Raw genomic sequence first — 16,586 nt, 5'->3', positions numbered from 1 at the left:
TTTTGTTAGACTGTTTTTTCTGTAATGTAATTATCTCACAAGGGTTTATTGATCATAGTAGTTTGTATATTGTAGGAAAAAAACACTTAATCTCCAAGTGCTTTAATATGGTGGTTTTCAGAGTGTGTGTTCAGGTCTTATACTAGAATGTTCCCTTTCAGATTCGTGTGCTTTTAATGGAACTTGAGGAAGCCAGAGGCAATCATGTGATCCGTGATGAAGAGGTGAGCTCTGCTGACATCAGTAGCTCTTCTGAAGTCATATCTCAACATCTAGTCTCATACAGAAATATTGAAGAACTGCAGCAGCAGAATCAGCGTCTCTTGGTGGCTCTTCGGGAGCTGGGAGAGGCTAGAGAAAAAGAGGAGCAAGAAACAACATCATCTAAGTAAGTTACCTGCTCCCTCTAGGAAAGTCATTTCATTAGGAGGTATCTTGGCTTTATTCAAACACGTCACATTTTTGCTCCTGAGGGCTATTAACTGCATATGGATATGGAAGTGCATATATGAGCAGCTGTGGGACTCAGAAAGGCAAATTGCTATTAAGCAACATTGTCTTCAAGTGTAGATCAAAGTGACTTCATAGTTGTATCTTTTGTAATAGGTGCTCTTATCAAAATCCAAAGCAAATGTAAATTTTGGTCTTTTAGTGAATGTAATTTCATACAACAGAGCTGGTTTTTGAGACCTGCTTGGGGAATTCCTAAGGAGAATTCAGTGATGCCCAGTGACAGGACAGGGGCCAAGGGGCACAAACTGCAAGGAACATCTATCTGAATGGGAGGAAAAGCTTCTTTGGTGTGAGGGTGCTGGAGCCCTAGAGCAGACTGTCCAGAGAGGTTATGGAGTCTCCTTCTCTTGAGCGATTCTAAACCCACCTGGACATTGTGATCCTGGGCAAATTGCTGTGGGTAACCCTGCTTTACCAAGGGGCTTGGACTAGACGATGTGTCAAGGTCCTCTCCAACCCCCACCATGCAGGGATTCTGTGAAGAAGGAAGATTTTGTTCATTCCTGTTAGCTGAGTGAAAACTTGAGTATGTTTCTGTGTCATCTACAAAATGCCACACCCAAAGGGCAGTCTGCCTGTAAGTTTGCTCAGAACTATTAGTGATGCTTAACTTTCAGAGAGTCACTAGATGTGCATTGAAGGACTTGTGACAAAATGTGAGGGTTGTGTCCTCTTGGAATGTCTTGCTCTGTATGTGACCGGAGCAACCTGTTGGTTTCAGAATTGCTGAGCTTCAGAGTCAGCTGGACGAAGCTCTCGGTGAGCTGGAAAAACTCCGTGAGTCGCGTCACCATCAGCTGCAGCTTGTGGAGTCTATCGTTCGGCAGCGCGATATGTTCCGCATCCTGCTGGCACAGACCACAGGAGCCAACATTCCTCTGCAAGGTGAGCTTCACAGTTCTGCACCACTGGAAGAAAAAAGTAAATCAAATGGTCATTTGTTCTGGGTTTTCAGCCACAGTGCTGGAATGATACCAGTCTCTTGATCTGTTCTCTCTCTGTAAAAGCCATGAGTTTGAATTTAGACACCTGATTTGTTTTTCACACTGTAATCACTTGGTCCACAGTGACTGAGGGGCAGTGGTGACTACCTGTGCTCTGGTAGCATGTTGTAGGTATAATGAATGAGCTGCTCAGGAGAGCCCAAGGCTGTCCTAGCCACACAGTATTTGCTTTAGCCATACTTCCATGTGGTTACATATTAAAGATATTGAGGTCCTGGAGTGTGTTCAGAAAAGACAATAAGACTGGTGAGGGGTTGTGTAAGGAGTGGCTGAGGAAACTGGGGTTGTTTAGTCTTGAGAAGAGAAGGCTAAGGGGAGATCTTAACTGCTCTCTACAGCTACCTGAAAGGAAGTTGGAATGAGGCTGGTGTTGGCCTCTACTCCCAAGTAAGACACTACAAGAGGAAATCACAGAATCACCAAGGTTGGAAGAGACCTCAAAGATCATCAAGTCCATGGTCTTAAGTTGTGCCAGGGGAGTTTCAGGTTGGATATTAAGAACAATCCCTTTACTGAAAGAGTGGTGTGGTGTTGGAACAGGCTGCCCAGGAAGGTGGTGGAGTCACCATCCCTGGAGATGTTCAAGAAGCTGTAGATGTGGTGCTTCAGGATGGTGTTCATTGGTCCCGGTAGCTGAGTTACGGTTGGAGTCAGTATCTTAAAGGTCTTTTCCAACCTTAATGATTCTATGATCTTCTTTGGCCAGCATTCATTTGGTTGTTTCATCTAATACCCCCTTTATCTGTTTTTTAGCTTCAGGTATGTTATCAGAGGACATCTCTCTTCTGTCTACTCCAAAGCGCCCAAGTTTACCTCAAGCCATGTCAACTCCTGCGCCAGTGTCAATGGCTGAGTCAGTGGAGACAGTGGAGGCTAAAGCTGCTCTTAAGCAGGTATATTTTTCAATAAACAATGTAGAAAGCTATCACTATTTCTTTCTACTCTTCTAAGCACTTTAATGTCTATTCTCTCAATATAGTTGCAGGAAGTTTTTGAGAACTATAAAAAAGAAAAGGCAGAGAATGATAAACTGCTGAATGAACAAAATGAAAAGCTTCAGGAGCAGGTCACAGACTTGAGATCCCAAAATGCAAAGATCTCCACACAGCTGGAATTTGCCTCCAAACGGTAAATCACTTCTTGAATTTCATTGCCTTGTGTATGTTTGCTCTCTCCGTAGAGTCATGTGGAGAAGAGAAGGCTTGGGGGAGACCTTATAGTGTCCTTCAAGTACCTGAAGGGGCCTACAAGAAAGCCACAGAGGGACTATTTATAAGGGCTTGTAGTGCTATCACTACAAGGGTGATGAAAGAGAATGGATTGAAGCTGGAGGAGGGCAGATTTAGACTGGAGATAAGGAAGAAGTCCTTTACAGTGAGGGTGGTGATACACTGGAACAGGTTTCTCAGCGAGGTTGTGGATGCCCTCTCCCTGGAGGTGTTCAGAGCCGGGTTGGATGAAGCCCTGAGCAATCTGATTTAGTGGAAGGTGTCCCTGACAATGGCAGGGGGGTTGGAACTAAATGACCTGTAAGGTTCCTTCCAATCTAAACCATTCTGTGAATCTACGAATATCACTTGCTCAGGAAGAGTTGCCAGTGAAACATTGATAGTATCTATTGTTAAAGAACACAATGGAAATAGTGAAGGCATCAAGAATATACCTTCTGGTTGAGCAAGCCACATGTGTTCTTGTGCATCACTTTCCATATGAAATATTAGCTGTGTCCATGCAGTTAAACTCAGTGTGCCAAACACATTGTTTGCTTTATTGTTCCATGTGAAGGTATGAAATGCTGCAGGATAATGTTGAAGGCTACCGTCGTGAAATAACATCTCTGCATGAAAGAACCCAGAAGCTCACAGCAACAACTCAGAAGCAAGAGCAGATAATTAACACCATGACTCAAGACCTGAGGGGAGCTAATGAAAAACTGGCAGTGGCAGAGGTTGGTAGCACAGAGGATTATACTGTTAGGCATTCCAGATCATCATGAGGGTTCTGCTTATGATTGTGTGTGGCTTTTTAAGTGCATCAGCTCTTACATGTGTAAAAGTTTGTGTGCATGTATATTCATGCACATCTCAAGCACTGAGTGAAGCTGGAACAGTGATCCAAAGGTGTTACTCTGTTTGCAGAGAAAACAGAACGTGATTAGTCACGTAAGGAAGCCAGGAGGGGACTTTTTACAAGGGCTTGTGGTGATAGGATGAGGAGCAAGGGATTGAACCTTGAAGAGGGCAGATTTAGGCTGGAGATGAGGAAGAAATTCTATACAGTGAGGGTTGTGAGACACCAGAATGAAGCGATGAACTCTTCTTGTCTTAATTTGCTTGAATTTTAATTCATAGCATATAATCTTCAAAGCTCTTCTTTAACCATAGTAGTAACTTATCATAAAAATAATATTCAGCTTAACATTGGGGATTGATAACAAAGTTCTTGTTATTATTTTCTGTCTTAAGGTGAGAGCAGAAAACTTGAAGAAAGAGAAAGATATCTTGAAGATGTCGGACGTGCGTTTGACTCAGCAGCGTGAGTCTTTATTAGTTGAGCAAAGAGGACAGAACTTGCTGCTTACTAATCTGCGAACTATTCAGGTATGTGGCATTATTATGTCCACATTTGGTGTGATGGTTTCAGAGTTCTTCATTGAAACCCACTGAAATCAAATACCACAGTCATGGGCTTGGGTCTTAAAGGGATGCTGAATTTTTTGTTACACATTGACACTGAACACAAAACACTGGAGCAACTTGCTTAAGCAAGATTGTTTTTCCTGTTTTAAATTACAGAATCATAGAATCATTATGTTTGGAAAAGACCTCCAAGGTCGTTGAGTCCAGCTGTTAACCTAGCACCACACACCACTAAACCATGTTCCTCAGCACCCCATCTACACTTTTTGGATTACTTGCAGGGATGGAGACTCCTCCACTGCCCTGGGCAGCCTGTTCCAGGCCTTTTCAAGCCTTTTGGGGAACAAACTGTCCAACTTGAACCTCCCCTAGTGCAACTTGAGGCTGTTTCCATGAGAGGAAGCATGTTGCTTATTACTTGAGAGAAGAGACTGACCTGGCTCCAACCTCCTTTCAGGGAATTCTTGAGAGCCAGAAGGTCTCCTCTCAGACTCCTTTTCTCCAAGCTGAACAACCCCAGTTCCCTCAGCTCCTTCTCACAAGACTTGTGCTCTGGAGCCTTTGCTAGCTTTGCTGCATGTATTTGGACCCACTCCAGCCCCTCAGTTTTTTTCTTGTAGCAAGAGGCCCAAAACTCAGCCCAGTATTCAAGGTGTGGCCTCACCAGTGATATATTTTAAGTTCTATTTCTCATTGTTTTCTTTCATAGATACATAGAATGATTTGGGTTGGAAGAGCATCTAGTTCCAAACCCCCTGCCATATCCAGGGACACCTTCCATTAGACCAGGTTGCTCAAGGCCTCATCCAGCCTGGTCTTGGACACCTCGAGGAAGGGGGAACCACAGCCTCCCTGGGCAACCTGTTCCAACGTCTCACCATTCTTTTTCTCCCTATTATTTCTTGCTCCTTGCAGGAGTTATTTTGGGGATGGGAGATGAGTTGTTACAACTTTGCATGAAGTGCTGCAGTAACTCAGAAGAAAGTGATTGAGAGGTATTTTAAGACTACCTTGTGCTCTTTTATCAGGGAATACTGGAGAGGTCTGAGACAGAAACAAAACAAAGACTCAATAATCAGATAGAAAAGCTAGAACGTGAGATATCTCAGTTGAAGAAGAAACTGGAAAATGAGGTGGAACAAAGACATTCCCTTACCAAAAATCAAGAGGTAAGTACAGTTATAAACATGCTAAACTAGGTTTAGTGACAATAAAGCCAACATTGCATGGGTTCTGTCAGGTTTTGGTTTTCATGCAGGACATATTTGCTCTTTATGCCATTTGTGAATAATTACAAAATCAATGACCTTGTGTTTTCAGGTTCATATCCTGGATCTCAAGAGGCAGCTTGAGACTGAGACAAACCGTCATGTGAACACAAAGGAGCTGTTGAAGAATGCCCAGAAAGAAACTGCCATGTTGAAACAGCAGCTCAACAATACAGAGGCTCAGCTAGCATCTCAGTCATCACAGAGAGCTCCAGGGAAAGGTGAAGCAGTTTTCTGCATTGAGTTTCACTTCCTCCTAAATGCTGCTGTCTGCAGAGTGGTAAAATTTAGCACTCAGGATAATTTAGAATGAGGAGTGTACAGCAAATAATAAATTTGATTGTTACAATCACATATCCAAACAAATGATAATAAGGATGGTTTGTTAAGGTAAAATTAATGTCCAGGCAGCCCCAAAGGGCACAAATAAAGCAAAACTTATTAAAGGATCCCTTTTTTTTCCTGTGAAACAGCTTAAGTCATTTCAGTGTACTTATTTTGAAATAGCCGATTATTTTTGTCTCAATCAACAATGTTTCTTGTTAGTCAGTATTTTGGTTGGAGCTGCCAGTCTTATTTAGGGAAGCTTTATGAGAGTGATTGTTTTTTAGAATCATAGAATCAATAAGGTTGGAAGAGACCTCAAAGATCATCAAGTCCAGCCTGTCACCCAAGACCTCATAACTACTAAACCATGGCACCAAGTGCCATGTCCAGTCCCCTCTTGAATGTCTCCAGGGACGGTGACTCCACCACCTCCCCGGGCAGCCTATTCCAACAGCTAACCACTCTGAAGAACTTTCTCCTCACCTTAAGCCTAAACTTTGCCTGGTGCAGCTTGAGACTGTCCCCCCCCTTGTTCTGGTCACCTGGGGGAAGAGACCAACCCCCTCCTGGCTACAACCTCCCTTCAGGTAGTTGTGGACAGCTCCTCTGAGCTTCCTCTTCTCCAGGCTAAACAATCCCAGCTCCCTCAGCCTCTCCTCATAAGGATTGTGCTCGAAGCCTTTCACCATCCTTGTTGCCCTTCTCTGGACATGTTCAAGAGTCTCAATGTTCTTCTTAAATTGAGAGGCCCAGAGCTGGACACATGTTACTATCCTAAAAGACTTCAGTTTTCACAGAAGAGTAGTTTAAAAGCACCGAATTAAACTGCGTCAGTTAATGAGTGTGTTCTGATGTTTTAGGTCAGCCTAGTACAAATGAAGATGTGGACGATCTTGTGAGTCGACTAAGACAAGCTGATGAACAAGTTAATGACCTGAGAGAGAGACTCAAGACTAGTTCTAGTAATGTGGAACAATACAGGGCCATGGTTCTTAGCCTGGAGGAATCCCTTAATAAGGAAAAACAAGTAAGTAGTTACCATTGTTTATTAAAGCAAAAGCAGAAACAAACTGAAAGATCTTTTGGGGTTTTTTGTACTACAATATAGTTTATAAGATATGAGAGGAATTAGGAAAAACTAAAGTTAGGTGTCCTTCATAAGCTACTGCAGCTTTGAAGGGAAAAGAAGAAGAAAAAATTCAGTTCTCTGTGATTCTTCATGCTTTCAGTATTGCTTTTAATGAGATCTTGAGAATTTCACATTAGAATGCCATATTTAAAGGAAAAAATTGATCTCTTACGATGGATTTTAATGAAGGTGACAGAGGAAGTTCGTGCAACAGTTGAAGCTCGTCTAAAGGAATCTTCAGAGTATCAAGCACAGCTAGAAAAGAAGCTGATGGAGTCAGAGAAAGAAAAGCAAGAACTGCAAGAGGAGAAGCGTAAAGCCTTGGAGAATATGGAGCAGCAGGTATGCACTGCATGTCCCCCCCCTTAAACTGCCTTGTGGAGAGTCCACTATCTCAGAGAGTCTGCTATTTCAGAATTCTTAAACTTCAGTTTGGTTTTGCAATATAGTAGTGTTCAAAACAAAATCTTGTAGAATGTACAAAAGATTAACAAACATGAGTAGTACCTGAACCTTATCACTTTGTTTGGGGTGATTGTGTATTTAAAGCTGTCAATATCTTCCTGAACTTTGAGCAGCTCAGAGCAAAACATGAATAAAAAAAGCTGTAGTGGGAGGTTTCAGCAAACTCTTTTTGGACTGTGAGCCATTTTGAAATGCTAAAATGGTTTTGAAACCAGAGTGGTCTGTGCCCTTGTTGTCTGGTTTATATTTGGGCTTTTATTGGGGTTGAAAGAAACAGGCTGACTGCAACTAGGGTTGCTGCATACTCAAATCTGAAAGAACAGGAGTGTTTCTTTACCAGGAAAAAGCTCTGTATGTTAAGTCAAAATATTGACAGTATTTCTTTTTAGATTCAAATAAATAATGCAATAACCACACTCCAGATCTACATTACTCAGGACTGTCTATATTCAAAGCCTTGCTCTGGTCAATATTCTGTAAAAGAATTTCCTCTTAGTCTTGGTTTTGTTCTTGTTTTTTGTTTGTTTGTTTGTTTTTTCCCTTGTTCCTTCATCACCATAGCTATCAGAACTAAAGAAGAGTCTGTCAACTGTGCAGTCAGAAGTTCAGGAAGCCCTTCAGAGAGCCAGCACAGCTCTCACTAATGAACAACAAGCCCGACGTGACTGCCAGGAACAAGTATGTTGTAGTATTTGCCTGTTTTAGACAGAGGTACAAAACTGAATGCTGGATTTTCATTGTTTTTCAATTGAAGACAAGATTTTTAGAGGTAGTATTGCTAATCAGAGGCTCGTGAAGCAAGAAAAGTCCTGTAAGAGCACTTTAATGTTGTGAATAGCTGCTCATTTAATGCTTCATTTTTTCTGCCTGATTAAACATTGTGGTAATATTAGCTAAACTGACTTTGAATACAAAGTTGTGCTTCAAGCACAGTTTGTGCCACATTTAAGGAAACAACAAAAGATGCAATGGATTATTGTTAGTAAGATCTGTGATTGGGGAGTGTACTTAATTTAATGATCTGCTACCTCAGTCTCCTGAGGGAGCAAGAAAGAAAACTGAATTCTCACAGCAGGACATTGGGGAAAATATCTTTCCAATCCAAAGCATAGCTATCAGCTTTTGAAACTGGGACAATGTGATGGTATTAGCAGCACCTGATAAGTTTTTCTTGTTACCAACTGTTTATAAAGGGGATAGACTTTTCTGCAAGTCAGGATTTCAGCAATGATGATGTTTGACCCTGCCCAAAATGTAGTAAACAGGTATTTAGTTACTACTATGGCTTTAGCCTTTTAACTTCGTGCAGTTAATGTCTTTGCCCATTCACATGTAGAGATAACAAGTGAATGTTCCTGCTCTAATACCTGCCTATTATCCCTGCAGAATCTTTAGCAAGAGGTTTGATTGCAATTACGGAATCATTTTGGTTGGAAAAGACCCTTAAGATTATCAAGTCCAACCACTAACCCAGCACTGCCAAGTCCACTACTAAACCATGTCCCTCAGCACCACATCTACACAGCTTTTCAAACCCTAGAGGGATGGGGGAATCCTTCCAGGGCTTGACAGCCCTTTTGGGGAAGAAATCACACAGACTCACAGAACATTATGGATTAGAAGGGACCTTGAAACATCATCTAGTTCAACCCCCCTACCAGAGCAGGATCACCTAGGGCAGGACACACAGGAATGCATCCAGGTGTTAGAAATCCTTCCTAATGTCCAACATAAACCTCCCCCGTCACGTCTTGAGGCCATTTATTCTTCTCCTATCACTTATCACCAACACTGATTTTCAGTTTCATCTTCTAAGTTCTTCCAGGGGTGATGCTTACAGGATGGTGATAGTGTGTCCTCCTGCTAGCTACTCAATGAAAATGGTTTCAAATTCTACTTTTTCTCAGGAATTACCATTTATTTGAAGGAGCTGTTCTAAGCTTATCCATATTTTTTGTCCTTGAGAGTGACAGAGGCTTTGGCCGGTGATTTTCTTTTTAATTAGTGGTCACTGATCCTACCTAGAATTTGAGAAGCTTGTTGAACATTAGAGGTACAGAATCTATTTGTTACATTTCTCTGCAGGCCAAGATGGCTTCTGAAGCTCAAAATAAATACGAGCGGGAATTAATGCTTCACGCTGCCGATGTTGAAGCGTTGCAAGCTATCAAAGAGCAAGTTGCCAAGAACACAGCTGTAAGGCAGCAGCTAGAGGAAGCTGCTCGGAAAGCTGAGTCTGAGTTGTTAGAGAGCAAAGCCTCCTGGGAAGAGAGAGAGAGAATGATCAAGGTATGACTCTGATAGCTGAAAAAAAACCTCACTGGAGCTAAGTGAAATTCAGCCACAGAATTCACTGCCATTGAACAATTTTTTCTTGTAGGATGAATCTTCAAAGCTTTCATCCCGCTGTGAAGATTTGGAAAAGCAAAATCGATTGTTGCATGAACAGCTGGAGAGTTTGAGTGATAAGATGGTGACTTCTATGAAAGAAGCCATGCCAGCTGCAGTGAACGTTTCTCTCAATGAGGAAGGCAAATCCCAGGAACAGATCTTAGAAATTCTTCGGTAAGTTTAGCTCTGGGCCCCTCAGGAGTTATAAATTAGTTGCCAAACTAAATATTTCTGTATGACTTTGTATTTGAAGGATAATATATAAAACTTCAGCACTTTTTTGCGAGGTAAGAGGTGGTTGTACCGCATCAGTAGAAAAGATTTCTTTCAGCTCCTAGGAAACAAATGAGTCAGTTGTGACAGGAAGCTAAATAAGATTTTAGCAAATGTGAATGGCAGGAAAATCTCACAGAGATTTTGTTTTTTCCTTTTTAAGGGGGTTTATGTAGATATTCCAGAATCTTTTAACTAGGATTTTCTTTTTGATCTTTCTAAACTGCTTTCTATACTCAGTAGACCCTCATATGTAAGATGCTTCAACTCAGAATGCTTTGTCTTGCATTTTTGTTGACTCGGTGTGTTCATTCTCTTCCTGCAGGTTCATACGCCGAGAAAAGGAGATTGCAGAAACTAGGTTTGAGGTGGCCCAGGTGGAGAGTTTGCGTTACCGTCAGAGAGTGGAGCACCTGGAAAGGGAACTTCAGGAGCTACAGGACAGTCTCAATGCTGAGAGAGAGAAGGTGCAGGTAAGGTTAGCTATTGCTTGTGATTTCACTAAGCAGAGAGAGCTATTCTCTCTATTCTACCCTGTCTATGCTGCTCATGCGCAGAAATGAAGTTCTGGAAGAACTGGCTGCTTTTAAACTGAGGTTGCCTTCTACCCTAATGAAGACTTTTGTTCCTAGTCCAGTGAAGCAGTGTGGCAATCCAAGAATCACATAAATAGGGAAAGTAAAGATAATTTCTCTCAGCTTTTTTTCCCATTGCCCATTTCGTAAGTGATATTTACTTGTTTTGTATGTACTTGTGAGATAAAGAATGCCACGATGGCTTTTCCAAGGCGGTGGTGTGTCTGATTCAGCTAAGTATATTACATCAGCAAGCAAAACTAATGACTGAGTTCTATCTTTTCAAAAGGTAACAGCAAAAACCATTGCACAGCATGAAGAATTAATGAAGAAAACTGAGACCATGAATGTACTGATAGAAACCAACAAGATGCTAAGAGAAGAGAAGGAGAGGCTAGAACAAGAGCTACAACAAATTCAAGCAAAGGTTAGTGCTGAGGTTCATTTATCCAGATATTCAAGCTGTTCTGTTAGTGTCTGGATATACCATTGCTAATTACTGTAAATGAATGATTTAGATGGTGATTAATCCTTTGCATCGCACAGAAAAGAGGAAACTCCATTTAGAATTTGAGAAGACATTGGTCTATGTAGAACATCAGAAAGTTTGACATTCAGTTTCATTTAAATTCATTTATTTATTCATTAATTCATTTAAATAGAACTGAAAATCTGCATTGGTGACAAGTGATAGGACAAGAGGAAATGGCCTTAAGTTGTGTCAGGAGAGATTCTGAAGGACTTTTTCCCCAGAAGGGCTGTCCAGCCCTGAAAGCAGTCCCCATCCCTGGGGGACTTGAAAAACTATGTGGATGTGGTGCTGAGGGACATGGTTTAGTGGTGACCTGGCAGTGCTGGGTTAGTGGTTGGACTTGATGATCTTAAAGGTCTCTTCCAACCAAGACAAATCTATGAATCATTGGCTAGAGATACACCAGTTATAAGGGTGTCATCAGCAGACAAGTGAAAAATGGCACACAAATACTTACAAAGCAGAGTACAACTTTCTGAAGGGAGATAATGCCTCTTCCCATTTCTACACACCAGTTATGTAATGGAACCAGTGCCAGTGCAGTGATTCTTGGCATCTAATCTCTTTCTTGTACCAAAGTATAAAGACTGAGATTCCAAGATTGTGAAGTTGTACCTATATTCTTTTTTTCACTGTAGGATCATTCTCTGCTCCTGCTTCCCATTCTTCTCCCTACCCTTATCTGCTCACTGAAAGAGAGATGGAGAAGAAGCTATGTCAGGAGGGTGTTGATTTTGCTCTCTCTGTCCCTCTTACTGTCATTGTTCAAGGTCTCACATGTTCCATTTCCTTGTCTCTATCTCCTTTAGTTCTCCTTCAGTTCCGTTTCATTTCTCTCAGATCTTATCAGATCCAGAGAGTTTTATCCCCAGCTTGGGTGTTTTCAGGTACGCAAGCTTGAAGCAGACATTCTACCTCTACAAGAATCTAATGCTGAACTGAGTGAGAAAAGTGGAATGTTGCAAGCAGAGAAAAAGCTGCTGGAAGAAGATGTCAAACGCTGGAAAGCTCGGACTCAGGTGGGGAATGCATGTTTTCAAAGATGATACTATGAAAATACCACCAAAAAACCCCAAGCGCTTTACAAAAGCTCTCTGTTTTCCTAAAAACAGCAACAAACTAAGAAGTGTAGCTGAATTGTGAAGTGTGTGTGAAGCTTCAGAACCAGCTGTTCTAATTCATAGGCATTCCAAATCAAAAAGTACAAGCAGTAGCTTCCATTGAAAGAGATTTTCCTGGGTAGAACTATAATCATCTTCTGAAAATGTAAACTCTTTTTAATCCCTTCCAGCATTTATTGAGTCAAAAGAAGGACACTGATCTTGAAGAGTATCGGAAGCTACTCTCAGAGAAGGAGGCAAACACCAAGCGTATACAACAGATGAGTGAAGAAACAGGCAGGCTAAAAGCAGAAATAGCCAGGTATGGTATTAGTTAAGTAGTAAAAAAGCTTTGTGCAGAATGAAATATTTTAAATCAAGCTGTATCTAGAAGTTTAATTTCTTAATTCATAGAATGATTCAAATTGGAAAGGACCTTAAAGATCACATAGTTCTGACCCCACTGCCTTGGGCAGGACCACCTTCCACTAGACCAGGTTGCTCAAGGTCTCATCCAGCCTGGCCTTGAACATCTCCAGGGAGAGGGCATCCATGACCATCCTGGGCAACCTGTTCCAGTGTCTCACCACCCTCACTGTGCAGAATTTCTTTCTAATGTCCAGTCTAAATCTTCCCTCGTCAATCTTGAAGTCATTCCCTCTCATCACTACAAGCCCTTGTAAAAAGTCCCTCCCCAGCTTTCTTGTAGCCCCCTTCAGGTGCTGGAAGGTTGCTCTAAGGTCTCTCCAGAGCCTTCTCTGGATTGAGCAGCCTCAGCTCTCTCAGCCCAACCCCATGGGGGAGGTTCTCCGGCCCTCTAGTTATCTTGGTGGTGCTCCTTTGGCCCCACGCCACCAGTGCCATGTCCCTCTTACGCCGAGGGCACCAGAACAGAATTTAAATTTCCTCTCCTATTGCTGGTTACTTTTGGAGGAGTATCTTCTCTCTTCTTTCTTTATCTCAGTATATCGTCTATCTAGGAAACCTTTGGTATTCTTGGTGTAGCTTGGTAATTTGCAGGTAAAATGAAGCGAGAATTGTTTGGAAGCTGTCTTTTAGCTGAACTTAATCTACTATGTTGTAGAATAATTTATATTCTCTATTTATATTGCAAAAGGCAATATATCTGAAGACGATGTAATTGTCTGCAGATAGCATCTGTGATAGGACATAAATGAGCAATACTGAAATGTATTTGTTGTTTCAAACATCTTACTTGCATCTTCCTCTCATCTCTTGTTATTAAGAACTAATGCATCCTTGACTACAAACCAGAATCTTGTGCAGAGCCTGAAGGAGGAAGTGACTAAAATAAGAACAGAAAAGGATACTTTGCAGAAAGAACTAGATGCTAAAGTGGCTGACATACAAGAAAAAGTGAAAACTATAACACAGGTCAAGAAAATCGGGCGCAGGTACAAGACTCAATATGAGGAGCTGAAAGCACAGCATGATAAGGTTGGTAGAATTTCTTTGCAAAGAAAATGGATTAAGAAAAAGTGTGTTTTCACCTAGAGTCATACATAATGTGGCTAATATTCTTCATGTTCATGCACTCTAAGCAGATAGTACTCTTTAGCCTGGTATTTCCTAATGTGTTTCAGATGGTTGCTGAAGCATCAACTCAGCCCTCGGCAGAACAACAGGAAGAACAAGTTTCTGTCCAGGAAGTACAAGAGCTAAAAGACACTCTCAGTCAAGCTGAAGTGAAGACAAAGAGTTTGGAGACTCAGGTTGAAAGTTTGCAGAAGGTAAGAACAGAGCGAACAAGGTGAGAACAGTGAACAATTTAGAGTACCATACTCTGCTGGAATCTTCAGTAGCAGTGAAGAGTGTGAGGGGTTTTTCTCTGTGTAGGAGGGTGTGTGCCTGTCCACAGAGAAATATGTGAAGTGACCTACTTGTGCCCCTACCTCGTTGGGAAAGAGGGGCCTTGAAGCTGGTTTAAGTCCTGTGTCTAGTGTCTCACACTGTTGCTGGGGATAAATAAGTGGGAGAAAGAATGCTGTTCTCTCAGCTTCTTCATTCAGAGAGGGCTGGACTGTAGTGGATTTGAAGCCTTTTACTTCTAATGCAGTGGCCAGCTAATACCAGATATTTGGAGCTTGTTAGATTATATTTGCCAAAGTAGCAAGCTGTGGCCAATGGTTGCAACATCTCTCCCCCCTCCACTCTTCTTCCCAACGTGTCTCTCCCCTTCCCCTCTCCTCTGTCTCTCTCCCCTTCCTCTCCCCTGTCCTTCTAGACTATAGCAGAAAAGGAGACAGAAGTCAGAACTCTCCAGGAGCAGATAACCCAGTTACAGTCGGAACTTGCTCGTTTCCATCAAGATCTGCAGGAGAAGACAACACAGGAGGAGCAGCTCAGGCAACAGATCACTGAGAAGGAAGAGAAAACCAGGAAGACTTTGCTTGCAGCCAAGCAGAAAATTGCACAGTTAGCTGGTATTACAAGATTTTTTTTCTGTCCTAAAGATGTCTTCTTGCATTGGAGATTTTGATTATTCTGATGGAAAAGTATTTAAAGTGCTTGGGGAAATATGGCCCACTTCATATCTTACTTAAAAGATTTTTCTAGAGTGCACATTACAGGAATTGTTCTAAAACTTAGATTTTCATTTCTTCAGAAGATGGTAAAAGTATATAACTAGCTTTACACTGGAGCTTAGTTTTTTCCAGCCAGTGTTGTAACTCCCTTTTTTTCCCCCAATCCTTCTGTTGAACCTGTTTGACCCTGCTAATTATCTCAGTTAATTCTCCCCTTCCATTTTGCCTTCCTGAGTCTACAGATGCAAAACATACTGCTTGGCTCTAGTTTTGAATGATGTTAGGAGGAATGATGGTGTAAGAGCATGCTGAAATCAGATTGTTCTCTTGTGACCACTTCTTGATTTTTATTTTCTTTCAGTCTCTATATATTCATTAGTTTTATTTAATTGTAATTAAATAGAAAAATGGTATATGAAAGTTAAAATTGGCTCTGAGAGCTCCTTTGTTTGTTAACATTTGTAAGGGGGCCTGTCAGAAAGCTGTGGACAATCTTTTGTGCCTGTTGTGACAGGATAAGGGGTGTTGATTTGAAACTAAGGGAGATTTAGTCTAGAGAGGAGGAAGAAATGTTTGATACTGAGGGTGGTGAGACCCTGGCCCAGGTTGCCTGGAACCATCCCAGGTCAGGATGTCTGGGGCTCTGCTCTAGTTGTAGATGTCCTTGCTGACTGCAGGGGGCTGGACAAGATGACTTTTGAAGGTTCCTTTCAACTCAAATTCTGTGATGTTAAGGTTTCATAATCCTTCAGTAACTTACTAAAGCAGCAGATAGTCAGCATTCAGAGACTCAGCAGGCAGCTTTCAGCAGCAAGACTGAATTCTTATCTGTTCAATTAGGTACGAAGGAACAGCTCACAAAAGAGAATGAAGAGTGGAAGCAGAAGAGCAGCTCATTGGAGGAGCAGAAGACTGAATTGGAGGTGCGGATGAGTGCCCTCAAATCACAGTATGAAGGTCGAATCTGCCGCCTGGAAAGAGAGCTTAGAGAGCAGCAAGAGCGACACCACGAGCAGCGAGATGAGCCGCCAGAGTCTACAAACAAGGTACAAACCCCTTTGTAGCTTGCTTCATGAGAGGACACAACCAGCTTCTGTGTCTCGTGGCTGCAGGAGAGCAATGGTTGGCAGTACAAGCACTGCTGTCCAGCTTGGTTTGGTTTTGTGTATACAGTGGTGAATACTCAGCACTGCTTATGTGAAGGTGTTTCCTCTAACCATCCTCAAGAGCAGATGAAAATTGTTGTCGTAAGACTCCTGCACTATAAAAAAAACAACAAACAAAATGGGAAAAAAGAGCTCAACAAACTGTGCACTGTTCCAGTTCTCCTGTTTCTGCTTTTGCAAATACACAGGCTGGCTTTAAGGATTCAGAACTTCATCTAAAACTGTGTCAGCGCAATCCCAAGCACAGATATGGGCTGGGTAGAGAATGGATGGAGAGCAGCCCTCTGGAGAAGGACTTGTGGGTGCTCATGGGTGCAGAGCTGGACATGAGCCAACACTATGTGCTCCCAGCCCAAAACCAGCCATGTCCTGAGCTGATTTCCAGCAGCTTGGGCACCAGGTGGAGGGAGGGGATTCTGCTCCTTTGTTCCTCTCTGCTGAGACCCCAGAACCAGCTCTGAAGTCCTCAGCACAGGAGAGACATGGACCTGTTGAATGAGGGTCAGAAGAGGCCACAGAAGTGATAGGAAGCCCTCTGCTGTGAGGCCAGGCTGAGAGAGTCAGGGTTTTTCAGCCTGGAGAAGTAAAGGCTTCAGGGAGACCTTAGAGCAGCCTTCCAGGATTTGAAAAGGGGCTACAGGAGAGCAGGAGAGGGACT

At 42.2% G+C, this 16,586-nt stretch overlaps 1 protein-coding gene across 3 annotated transcripts in view; it reads left to right on the top strand.

Annotated features, from left to right (window-relative positions):
- TPR (translocated promoter region, nuclear basket protein) overlaps positions 1-16,586 on the top strand; it is a 42,879-nt gene that overhangs the window by 11,346 nt on the left and 14,947 nt on the right. For all 3 annotated transcript variants that reach the window (XM_054165695.1, XM_054165694.1, XM_009902654.2), the window contains exons 14-34: positions 162-388; positions 1,235-1,398; positions 2,271-2,410; positions 2,497-2,645; positions 3,303-3,465; positions 3,983-4,117; positions 5,185-5,325; positions 5,477-5,645; positions 6,612-6,778; positions 7,070-7,222; positions 7,907-8,023; positions 9,431-9,634; positions 9,726-9,910; positions 10,335-10,482; positions 10,874-11,011; positions 12,004-12,135; positions 12,408-12,538; positions 13,464-13,674; positions 13,821-13,967; positions 14,462-14,660; positions 15,603-15,808. In XM_054165695.1, the coding sequence (XP_054021670.1) occupies positions 162-388; positions 1,235-1,398; positions 2,271-2,410; positions 2,497-2,645; positions 3,303-3,465; positions 3,983-4,117; positions 5,185-5,325; positions 5,477-5,645; positions 6,612-6,778; positions 7,070-7,222; positions 7,907-8,023; positions 9,431-9,634; positions 9,726-9,910; positions 10,335-10,482; positions 10,874-11,011; positions 12,004-12,135; positions 12,408-12,538; positions 13,464-13,674; positions 13,821-13,967; positions 14,462-14,660; positions 15,603-15,808 (3,426 nt within the window). The remainder of the gene's footprint in view (positions 1-161; positions 389-1,234; positions 1,399-2,270; positions 2,411-2,496; positions 2,646-3,302; positions 3,466-3,982; positions 4,118-5,184; positions 5,326-5,476; positions 5,646-6,611; positions 6,779-7,069; positions 7,223-7,906; positions 8,024-9,430; positions 9,635-9,725; positions 9,911-10,334; positions 10,483-10,873; positions 11,012-12,003; positions 12,136-12,407; positions 12,539-13,463; positions 13,675-13,820; positions 13,968-14,461; positions 14,661-15,602; positions 15,809-16,586) is intronic.

The sequence above is a fragment of the Dryobates pubescens genome, chromosome 11 (genome assembly GCF_014839835.1).
Source record: "Dryobates pubescens isolate bDryPub1 chromosome 11, bDryPub1.pri, whole genome shotgun sequence".
In the NCBI taxonomy this organism is placed as follows: domain Eukaryota; kingdom Metazoa; phylum Chordata; class Aves; order Piciformes; family Picidae; genus Dryobates; species Dryobates pubescens.
Note: the sequence above shows the minus strand (reverse complement) of the source record. Positions and strands in the feature narration are given on the sequence as shown.